The sequence below is a fragment of the Pyxicephalus adspersus genome, chromosome 7 (assembly GCF_032062135.1).
Source record: "Pyxicephalus adspersus chromosome 7, UCB_Pads_2.0, whole genome shotgun sequence".
NCBI classification, from domain to species: Eukaryota; Metazoa; Chordata; class Amphibia; order Anura; family Pyxicephalidae; genus Pyxicephalus; species Pyxicephalus adspersus.
In genome coordinates this window covers 27821693-27834086 of record NC_092864.1, presented here as the reverse complement: position 1 = coordinate 27834086, position 12394 = coordinate 27821693, and the positions used below count along the sequence as shown (strand labels likewise).

The window sequence follows — 12394 nt, the reverse complement described above, 5'->3', positions numbered from 1 at the left end:
CTCACTCCACCGTCCTAAACTAGACTAGAGCTCCACAATTTTCTGACCACAAAAAATCAAAATTAAATAATCATCTCGGACACGGAGTTCTTACATACGGAATCATACAAAAAGGTTTCTTTATTAAATATACATTATGTACAAGTCAATAATTCTGTACACCAATAAAAGTAAAAAATAAAGATACATCGCTTTGTGCCAAGACATATGTTACAGTTTCTGTATTTACCTTAAAATTCTTTATTTTTCAATATTCAATCCTGGATATCAATCTTACACTGAACAGGCATAGCGCTAATACGTTTTAATTGCTATATTTTACTTACAATAATGTGTAGTTAAAATATAACAACAATACAAATTCATATTACTGTTTTATTACTATTTATTATATTGTGTTCCTTAACATTTTGTAAATATGGTCAGCCTAAAATTGCTGTAAAAAATAAAAATGCATAGCAAAGCACCACCAAGGCTTTACATTAATGTGTTCTGTTTTGAGTTCCTCAATTGTTACACTGTTCAAGAGCTATGGCTACCATAGTACCCACATTTCAACAATTCTGGTGTATTAGGTGCCTGGTCCCCCACTTGGTGCTCTGGTTCCTTCTTCCAGTTCCTACAATCCTATAAGACATAGTAGTGATACCGGAGTCAGCATAGGGAACCATTGTACATAGCGGAGGATGTCACCATCAGAAACACCTGAAAGTGCAAAATCTTAAGGTTCTTAGGTGGTCAAAGCATTTTAGCCATGTAATGAACAACAGAATGGGTGATGGAACTGGTGTGAGTTTAAAGACTCTTCCCTAAGGGGTAACAATCTGGGTTCTCTGGAACTTGTGGCTTCTTTCAAGGGTTGAAAAGGGTTCCTTGAGCAATTTGTGAGCTCCTAGCTCAGTTTACTTGACACCAATGATCCTTTAGGCTGACTGAAAGGGTGACATTCTTCCCACTGGCAGCAATGTAAGAGACATTCTGACCACAACACCAATTTCAATCAAAGATTTAAAAACCAAAACTGGGGTTTACTTTTCTTGTCCATTACCCATGAGTAGGTGTGCCATGTGCAGCCTATTCTATAAATTACAGGGACATCTCAAAGGCCAATAATAGGTGGTGCATGATGACAGTGGCACCATATCAACTCTCAAGAGAAAATGGCAGCACTCACAATACCAAATATATTTCTTGTATAAATATATATATCTTCTCACTGAAGATCAGTGCAGAACATTGTTGGTCTTCATGGAAATCCATTAAGAGACTTTTTCCAATCATGGACTAGTAGCCTTAAACTGGCCAAGACATTTGGATTTCAGAACACTAATGGACATTTGAATCTACAATAAACATTTTTTGACATCTGTTGAGGACTTTTTTATTTTCCTCCTCACCACATCTCACTTGTCTAAATACATAGCCAACTAAATTCTCTATGCATTAGTCAACGCAAGATAAAAAAGCTGGTAAAGATTTTGACAAAACATGAAAAAATTGCTGTAATGATGAGATGCTGCTCTTCTTGGCTTTACGTTCAGAGTTTGTAATTATGGAGTCGATAAATCCTGATTGATTAGCCTTCACGTGTGATTTATAATTAGTGCTGCATCTCGGTTTACACCAATAATGCAAACACAGGATTCTGAATCCTGATTAAAGATCCGGCACTACGGGTTACATCATGTTATTATTTCTGAATGGCAAAGGGATTATTGGAGATATAATCCTGCAAAGGCAGATATCATTTATTATAAACTCTGCCAGAGAAAAGATGGGAACAATAAATATCTTCAGGAGGGAAGTTGATTGTACAAAGATCAATAAACATGAATAACTAATTTATATATAAATATGAGAACTACCAGATAGGATCCTAAATTTAATTGGGAACAGGTTATGGGTTTGGGGTGGGTACCTTGCATAATTTTTTCTGGTCTTGCTCTTGTATAGTACCCTACTGCTGTGGAGCCAATGGCCTTCTAGGTGATGTACTGGATGCCCCCATTTCTGTACATATACTGACTCATCTTCTAGCCCTACCCATTTGGAAATTCTCCAAATCAGAAAATGTCTAGTTGCTAATATCCTATTGGCTATATGCCTAATTGCTAAACATTGGAAGTTGACCTCTTCCTCAACACATCCTAATTTATACATTAGAATTAAAGATGGAACTCATGGAACAATAACCGGCCCACCTCTATGATTACTTGGAAAAATTGAATGCAACTTGGGCTACCTGGGATTCCTATGTACACTCTTTACCAATTTAGTAATATAGGGAGGGGGACTGAATCGGTTGGGTTTTGTCCTCGTTATGACCCCCTTTCCAGATTATGTTCCGTCTTGATTTCATTTCTGAACTTTGTCATTACATTAATCATTCCCTATTGTTTACTCTTCTTTTATTTGTGGTTCTGACAACTGTCAAAGATTCTGGTTTTGTCAATATGAATAATACTATGATCTGGATTTTGCTAGTTTGTTGCTCACCTACTGAGGTTATAACTTAGTTTTTTTGGTTGATTTAATTGTTGATCTGTATAGTGCCTGTATTGTTTCTTTATTGTCACTTCTTTATATGGTTTATTTTTCTTTAATACAAAATACATTTATAAGAAAAAAAATTGAGAACAGTACAAGTTTCAAAGTAATTTCAAAATATAAGATTCACATTCATATTAGCTTCTATTGCATATTAGTTTACATTTTGCTTTAAATTTGCTATAACAGGGGAATAATTGTGTAAAATAACAATGTGTTTTTTTTTATCCCTCTCAGAGAAGTGACAACAGTATCTTGAAATGTAATTAACCTTTACAATCATTGTGCTGAATGCCAAACATGAGCTGTGATCTCATTTGTCTTTTATTTCAATAATCTTATTATTTTTTCCTCTTGTTAACCAGCACATGAAGCTGCACATCTGGTAAGCAGGAAGATGCACCGCATTACTAATATCGCATTTGCTTCATCGACCCTATGTCCGAAGAAGGCGTCTACCGTCTAGTAAAACGTTCAAATTTTAGAAAGGGAACCATCAGGTGCAGCACACTAAACAATTTTTCATTCGAGGTAGCTTTTATAATAAAAGCCACTTATCCAGAAAAAGAGAGAGTGAAGTGTTTTCTTTACAGGCAATAACAAAGCTTTTAAATAACTAAAAAGATGGAACTCAAAGAAAATTCAAATTCGGGGCTTTAATCATGCACTTTGCCAAAGAACTTCTTATCCTACTATGGTGTACCCTTTCCACTTGATCAAAATTACAGCCCTGAGGTTTAATAACTTTTGAAGAGCCTGGTGTGTCAAGGAAAGGTAATAACACTCGGCAGGAGTCTGACAGTATTGACGTAAGCCCTTGTGCACTGACAACAGATTATAACGTTCAGAGAAGCAACTAAACCTTGATTAAAATGACTGTTCTTCTTGTTACTTGTTATTTCAGATTATTTCATAAACTGTCACATTTGCATAGAACGACTTTTCTGTTTTGCAAATGTCACAGATGTGTAGTTCAGAAACTTTTTTTAATGATCTTCAAGTTTCAATAAGTCATTTTGTTCTCTGCAAACTCAAAAAGAGTAATGTGGAGAAGGCACAAACACAATATGCAAGTATGCAAAAGGTCCGCCTGATAAAGTTCAACCATTTTTTAGTAAAGAGTGCTGTTAATACTATAACATACAAAGACATATTTTAGACATATAAATGTTTCCATCCAAGTCTGGGGAAGGCCCTGTTCTGTTTAGCTTGACTGTACCCATGAACAAAGGCATCCTAGTTCCATAAAGAGATGGCTTGAACTATTTGTTTTGGAGAAAATCCAATGTCCTTCATTGACTGACCTCAACCCTACTGAATACCTTTGGGTTGAATTTGTAATCCTGATTGCTAGCCAGGTTTTTGATATATTATTATTATTATTATTATTACTACTACTATTATTATTAATAATACTATTGTTATTAGTAGTATTATTATTATTAATAATATTAATAAAAATAACACCATTGTTAATAAACACTGTTTATATAGAACCAATATATCACGCAGTACTGTATAATAAATAGGGGTTGCCAATGACAGACAGATACAAACAATGACACAGAAGAAGAACAGGAACAGCAGGGGGAAGTAGCACACACACACACAATATTAGGGGGATATGGGATGTGGATATGGAAGGAGGTGGGAAAGTAGTGAGGATTTAGGAGAAAGAAGAAATTTAAAAAGATGGATTTTAAGGGCTCTTTTGAATGTGCAGAAAGTAGGAAGAAGCCTAATAGCAGGAGGAAAACAGTTCCAAAGAATCGAGGAGAACCTAGAAAAGTCTTGGAGTCATGCATGTGACGAGGTAATGGGTGAGGAAGTCATTAGTAGGTCATTGAAAGGAGCAAAGAGAGCAGCAAGGTGGTATTTTTCTATCGGGTCAGATAAGTAGGTGGGACAAGAACTGTGGAGGGATTTGTGTATCTGGTCAGAAAGCTAAGTGGGACAAGAGCTGTGGAGAAATTAAGGCAAAACAGGCAAAACATAAGAGCTTGAATTTGATTCTAAGGTGGAATGGAAGTCAATGATGAGAACTACAAAGAGAAGCAGCAGATATGGTTGGAATGATAATTAGGACGTTTGGCTGCAGCATTCAAAATAGATTGCAGAGAGTCGTGATAGGGGAAAACCAGAGAGAAGGATGTTACAGTAATCCAGACAAGAGCATGTTCAAGGATTTTGGCAGTAAAGAGAAGCTCAAATATCATAGGTACAAATGCTCAAATTCCCATAGTTATCTTCTAAAATCTTGAGGAAAGTCTTTCAAGAAGAGTCAAGGCTTGTATAGTCACAACAGGTGGACCAAGTTCATATTAATGACCATGGTTTTGGAATGGGATGTCAAGCTCATAAAGATGTGATGACCCGGTGTTTATAAAATGTTGGCCACATAAGATAATAAAACAAATATTATTCTGGTTTAATACATATGAATCACTGGGACTATTGTAAGCACACTCTTCTGAGAAAAAATAAAAAGGACAGAAAAACTAATAAAGGAAAAAAAACACCCCTTTGTACCACTATATTGTTTTTCAGAGTTAATTGTGTTCACTTGCATATTAAATTGCAACATCCCAGCAAACTCTAGCTTAGTGCAAAAGTTTTGCCTCAGGCCCATCAATTCTCTTTGCTCTAATAATAAGAATCTAGAAATGCAGCAAAATATGCCTGGGATTTTTAATGATTTTTAATGAACAGTGTATAATTTTTTTGAACAGCTAGAATAGGTAGAATCTGTTTTAGCTTCATGCAATCCTTTGAACAGCACTATGAGCCACCTAAACTGTATTGAAAATAAGAGCAATTGGAGACATGTTTAATAAATGCAGAGTGCTTGCATTGGGATCAACTAATTCATCATTGGTGTTTAATCATGGACCTGGTGACCAAAATTGTGTTGCTAAACTGCAAAAAAGCAAAGTCAATTGCTTGGTTTTGGTGTCTGGATCACCATACCTAATACCATCATTACAAATTTACAACTATGGATCTAGTTGTTTATATGGTAAGCACACCAAAACTTCTCTGTATCCCTTAATATCACTTCAATATACCTATCCAATATAAAAACAAATAGATAATAAAATAAAAAATGTATTGGAATAAACTCGCATTCTGTGCAAAATGCACACCTCATGGTGATACATCCATTGGTGAAGATTTTTTTTTACCTAATATAGTTCATTTATTACACTCCTGGGAGGGATTGGGGTATATTGTACACATTGGAAAAAATATCAATGGATGTACTTTTAATGCAGTTGGTGTAAGTGTAAAGAGTTTTAGACTTAAAATATAACAAGGTGCCAGTAAGTAATGAGATATGGTGACGAACACACTGATAGGTTGAAGCTATATATAATCTTTACTTTTAAGATATATAATACAGAAAAATATACATTTGTTTTTTTCTCCAGTGTATATAATTTTTGTGCAATTTTTTGGATCAAAACATTAATGGTTTTCTCTTTGATGGGATTGTAAAACCAACAACAATCATCTCTGCATTAGGGCAGACCCTTCAGAATATTTTCTTGGAGGGGGTCTAGCAGAGTTTGGGTGTGTTAGTGGTTCAAAGTCCCTATTCTCTTTTCCAGAATTAACCCTATGCATTTAGAAAATCCATCCTTTTCTATAAAGCCAGCAAAAGCCAGTTTAAAAGGTCTGAGATGAATCTCATCTCCACGACTCAGCTGCTAGAGAGGACTTTTTTACTGCTAACATTCCAAAATAAGAAAGATGTCTTTTCAATACATGCTGTGACTTTTGGCCAACCGTCTCTCTTGTTTCTGTTTACTGACCACCTCAAACAAAACCTTTATAGAAAGAAGAACCATGCACCTGCCTTCCTCTATACCTTATAGATTGAACTCATTACCAGGATATCACAACCTTTAACATTCTGATATCACAACCTTCAGTAGATTGGAAAATACTATTCTCCTGACCTCCTATATAGCCTTCTGATTACGTCAACCGCTGGTATATCACATCCTCCAACATAAACCTCCATCAGACAAAAAATAACCCACTCCTGACCTTCTCTATACCTTTATGATTAAAGTCACCATGTCTTTCAACATAACCATCTTCCAACTTTACTCTTGATCTTCTCTCTCCCTTTCTAATTATACTCACCACTGTTATTTGAGATCCCCGACAAGACTCTTCAAAAGAGTAAGACAATACTCTGCTACTGAACTGAGCTTTTTTATTATTCTTACCACGGGCATATCACATCTTCCAAATGACCCTCTATAGAGTAGAAAATACTCTGCCACCACCGGTATATCACATCCCCCAATATAAGCCTCCATCAGGTAGAAAATAATCCTCTTCTCTCTACCTTTATGATTATACCCATGACTGATTTGTGACACCATCCAGCATGATCCTCTTCACAACAGAAAATTTTCTGCTCATGTCCTTCTCAGAACGATTTCTGAATATCATCAGCAGTGCCTAAGCAAACCCTCCACAAGAATTTATTAATTGAATGTAAGCTGATTTTAGCTGTAAGATGTAGGGGAAAGTCTTTCTATCTGTTTTTTAGTTTGAGCTAATACTCAAATAATAAAAACATCTATACAATTATTAGCAGTTTCTTCCTACAGTAAAATCATCTCACCATTTCCGCCACTAAAAAATAGTGGGGCGTTAGGAACAGATGCTGTATATGCCCACCATTTGCTGCAGCATGGAAGTTGACCTATCATTGAAAATACACATAAAGCTGCCATTTAAATGCTGATTACCTGGATGTAAAATTGCTTTTAGTAGTTTCAGCCACATACCTGAAACAGGCATGCAGATAGCTGAATGTCAATTAGTTTAAACCTGGGCTGTATCCTCATTCTGGGTTAGTGATCAAGCAGGTATTAAATGCAGAGGATAAGAACACTAACCAGTTAGGCAGAATTTTTTAGAACCAGGTCAGAATGGGTAGCTTAGACAATTGGTTTGACTTATTAAAGCTCTTAGGCTGATAAAGATAGACTGGAGAACCTGGGTGATGCAGCAAACCAGGAATGGATCTGTTCACTGGATTATACTGGATCGGTGATATCCTGTTGATTTACATATATTGATAAGCGTTTTATCTGTTGTAAAGGTACAGTTTATCAGGACCTAGTTATGATCCTAGGCCACCAACTCTCTGATAAGAGCTCAAACATTGTTCTTCAGGTGGTGTACTTAGGTATATGGGATACTTATGTATGAGATTAGAAATGCCTTGCATGGAATGGTTATGACTTGGTGATTCACTGAAAAATGTTTATTGATAGCTATATCATAAACAACCGACATTGTTTGAGGGAGAAAGAGGTGTCCCCATTCCCTCACCTCTTGTTTTGGTAGCAATTGTATAATTCTGAATTCTGTCTTGATGACAATGGTAATCAAAACAAATAAAAGACAAAGAAACTACCCAACGGAAACACAGACTATGTTAAGTAACTGTTTACAAACTGGAGCTGGAAAAGACCCAGGGACCGAGTCCCAGGATTGTAACAGACCAAGAGATTGAGTTCAGTAACTCTTCGCATTACTAATTCCCGGAGTCCAGTCCAGACTTTAATCCTTTTTCTATCCCTAGTGAAGGAGGATCACTGTAGCCCTCAAAACACATTGGAAGATCCTGTTGATATATGTGATATACCGTAGGATCTGGACTTCTAGCAGTAGAGTAGCAAGTGGATCTTCCAATTGCTTTCTATGATTCCAAAAGGACTCCCTGGCATCAAAGGAGCTGTATACCAATCTCCAAAACCTTCTCATCACAACCGCATGCCAACAATTATTCCAGTGCGCCTCATTTTGTCCACTATACAGCAACAATTACATTTTATCAAGGGTCCTATTCCTTATCTTTTTCATTCAAAACCTCCCCAAATGGTTTCTGCTAGATATACACAATTTATTCAGATCATCAGAATCAAAAATCTGTGAAAATAATTTTTTAGCACAAATTATTTGATAAGAAAATATAAGACTGCTGCCTTTAATTCCTAGCTTAGACTACAATGCTTATATTTCCTAAATATTATGTATATATTATTTATAGTGCATGAGTGAATGAGCATTCCATATTGTTCAATAAACCAACACAACTTTCTATTCCCATTGCTAGATTGCAGATAACAATTTTGTCCACATATTTCTTTTAATGGCACCCCTGGAGTTAGAAATTCATTACTACTATCATCCCATAGAAATCCATCTGAAACCACATTTCTTGGTGATCCAATCCACTGTTGGCTCTGGATAGCATTGAGTTGGAGTTGTGGTTAAAGATTTGATTCTTGAAGACCATGAGGCACATATATTTACGAGACTGTAAAAAATAGATTGCAAAACCTGACCCAGAGACCGCAAACTTCAATGGCTCCCAAGACGAAAGGCGTGCTTCCCACACTGAAATATCCGTGAACATGTCTCGGCAAAGTTAGCTCCTGCGTTGGGAAAAATTTCTCTCCAGAGGAATATGCTGTAAATGCAGCTAAAAACAGCCCCAAAAATAGGAGAAAATAAAGTTATAGAAATGTGGTCTATCAAATAAAATATTCCTTTTTGCACTCGCTCACTGTGTTCTGTAAATCCATTTCATTCCGGAAGGAAAAGTCTGTGGTCCCTGTGTACTCTTTTTCTCTGTTTTGGCTTTTGCTGAGTGTCTTTTTATGTCGGTACACAATCTTGGTCATGATTGCCACGATGCAAAAAATGATGAATATTGTGATTGCTATGACACCTGCAAAGAGATAGGACAAACGTATAATTTCCCTTCTCCGAATATAAAAGTATATATGAACTTTTTATGACGACATGTCATTAAACTTTGATGTTCAGACCAGCTTCATTATGCCCCAAATAAATTATAATGTATAGTAATGTAATGTATTATAATGCAATCTATTTTTTATGATGTTTGACATCATGTCTCATTGTATATTGTTTTCTTAAGCAGATGTTAATCTTTAAAAAAAAGTTTCCTGAAGATCCTTCCAGTAATAGCATTACCTTGTGCAAGCCTGCTTTGCCGACTTCTTCAACTGGCCATTGAGTTGTCTATCTGAGCCCACTGGCTAAGTCCAAAAGTATACATTACAAGGATAAACTGGTACTATTTGTTACAATCCTGTGCCCAAATTCACCCTGCTTTAACAGTGTGATACATGGTAGAGCACTAATTAAGGTACCATTTGACATTTGTACCTCTATAACCAGAGTAATGTTGGGTGTTTGGTTTTTGGTGGGACCACAAACCCTTAGAAAAAGTCGGCAGCTAGAAACTTGGGTCTTGCAAGTAAACTTCTTCACTTTCCAAGGACACAAAAACCAAAGATAAAAATCAAGACCTTCTATCAGGTTGACCTAACTAATACCCCATAGCTATGGCATTGGTGACTTCATCAAAGTGCAGGAAGGGGGAAGTGGTGAGGTCCTCCCACCACACTTTGCTAAAGGAGCTTGTCAAAATCAATCAAAGATTGCTCAGGACTTTGTGGCTTGTTGACATACATATTGTGCATGACCTTCATACTAGCCTCCTATGGCCCCTATACTGCTACTATCTATCCATAAAATCTTTTTAAATATAACCTTAAAAAGGGTACAAGAGGGAGTCATTTTTGAGAAACATTAATCAGTATATGTTTCTAAAAAAGAAAAGCTTATTGGCTCTCTTTGGATTTTAAAGTCCAAATAGGTCATTGCATTACCATTAGGTTTTGGCCAAACCATGAATTAATTGACATCTTTCCAACACGACTAACAAGGGGTACCGGAAATAAAAATGTTTCTATAGAAACTCAAGTGATTACGAACAGCACCTAATCCCAGTGAAGGACTTGGCAGCAGCCATCCCTTCCAATGTGTGCACATAAATTCATCTACAATGAACAGTTACGGCCTTCTCACAACAGCGTTAGGGAGAAGGTTGAGAGGTTGGAAGCGAAGTGTCACTCACTAATAGATGGCTTGTCAGTCCCGGCTGTTCAGAGCCAAATCCAGCCAAGAACCGAGGCAATTAGAGAGATATATTGTCGTGTTTTGGATTGCAAACAGATATAAAAATCAGATATAATAATATTATAAAATAAATTGGAAAAATAAATTTTTTACCATATTTTAATTTTTTTAAATTGTGTTGATTAAGCGATCAAAAAAACTACATTTTTCAGTAGAATTTTTGAAAGACTTTGAATTAGAGTCCACTAAGTTTTACACATGGATTTATTTATGTTTTGTGACCCTCGAAGTGTTAGCGTGTCTTTGTATTGAGGCCTCAGTATGGTTTTATCCTTTGGGATCACAAGGACCAGAGTTTAAGATTCAGTAATGGTTATGTGTCAGTGATTCGTTTTTAGTGATTAATTTTTACACCAGAATAAGAATACATAATTTTTGCTAAATTCAACAAGATTTTAAAATTAAAGTTTTTTGGCTAAATTAAAGAGCCTATTTTATTGCATGTTTGCAATATTTGTGAATTGAGTCTAAAGAATCATAATATTCTTGGATCTGGACCTTTGTGTACAATTGTTCTTTCTTAAATAGAACCCAAAATTTAGTTACTATTTAAAGCCTTAGGGAACAAAAAAAACTCCCTCACTGGTTGAGCCTAATCTTCACTTATGTGTGTCTTACACCCACCCCTCCCAGACGCTGTAGATCCCTGCAGGAGGGCTTTAGCAGCAGAAGCAGTCAATCTGTAAGGCAATGGGTGGGGTAGGTGTGGCCCAGGGGCTGAATGGTTTACGGATCATATTTAACAATGCTGATAGCCAATCAACCTGGAATACTTCACCATCCCATTACAATGCAAGCAGGCACAGCTTAAATGATAGTGACAACTCTGCTCTGAATTCTCACACAGTCCCAGGAAGCTGCATTCAGTGGACCACACTGGTGTGATCAACAGGAATATACAAGACTTTGCAGAAAATTGCATGTGAAGTTCATTGCTATGGGACCCTCAGGTGTCAGCAGGTCATTGTTATTTCACCATTAGTTCCTAACTTGTGATCAATGCACATGGGGTCACATCATTCTATCCTAATACTATCCATGTTATTATATATATATCATCTGATATGCATTACCTCCAATGACAACAGGAGCACTTCTCATTTCATTAGTTAGGGGCTCCCGATCATCCGAATTCCCAAAAGGATCTAAAAAAGAAATAAATCAAATGTCAAAAACTTGTAATATGTGGCAGCTTGGATTGAGCATCATTTAAAAAAGCAATAAAAAGTATAAAGCGTGATTAGAAATACACATAAAACCTTTTTGAATGTATATTTGGCAAAACTAAATTCACCAGATAAATGTCTTTGTTTGACCAAACATTTGGAGGATAAGTTGTCAATGTTTTCTCACAATTCACACAACTTTTATTTAGGATTCACACATTTTCCACAGAGAAGTATGTTGAGTATCTAAGTCACGATAATCACAAAATGGCATTTGTAGTGTCATTTGCCGTCGGACACATTCTTAGAGTTTGTTACACACTTTAAATAAAGACACAATCCCATCTACTGGTGGCAGAAATCATTTACGAGGTAGTGACCCAATATCTGCAACAGTACAAAATACTTTATCCTGTGAAAACGGAGATAACAAAAAGATAAACAGACTGAGCCTGACTGAGGTTTATATTTGAGTAAAGTATCTCTCTCTGTGAGCCTAATTTATTAAAGCTCTTTAAGGCTAGAGAGTATACAGTTTCATTAGTGAAGCTGGTTGATCCAGCAAACGTGAAATTGATTTCTTCAAAGTCGTTTGCTATTTGCTAGCAAATATTTTCAATGCTAGACCAGACCTCTGTCTT

General features: G+C 36.2%; 1 protein-coding gene across 1 annotated transcript in view; it reads right to left on the bottom strand.

The window, feature by feature from the left end:
- Positions 1-999: 999 nt before the first annotated feature.
- LOC140335374 (contactin-associated protein-like 5) overlaps positions 1000-12394 on the bottom strand; it is a 212877-nt gene continuing 201482 nt past the window's right edge. Inside the window, exons 23-24 of the mRNA XM_072417940.1 lie at positions 11661-11732; positions 1000-9307 (exon numbers count right to left, since the gene is read on the bottom strand). Of these exons, the coding sequence (XP_072274041.1) occupies positions 9111-9307; positions 11661-11732 (269 nt within the window). The 3' untranslated portion in view covers positions 1000-9110. The remainder of the gene's footprint in view (positions 9308-11660; positions 11733-12394) is intronic.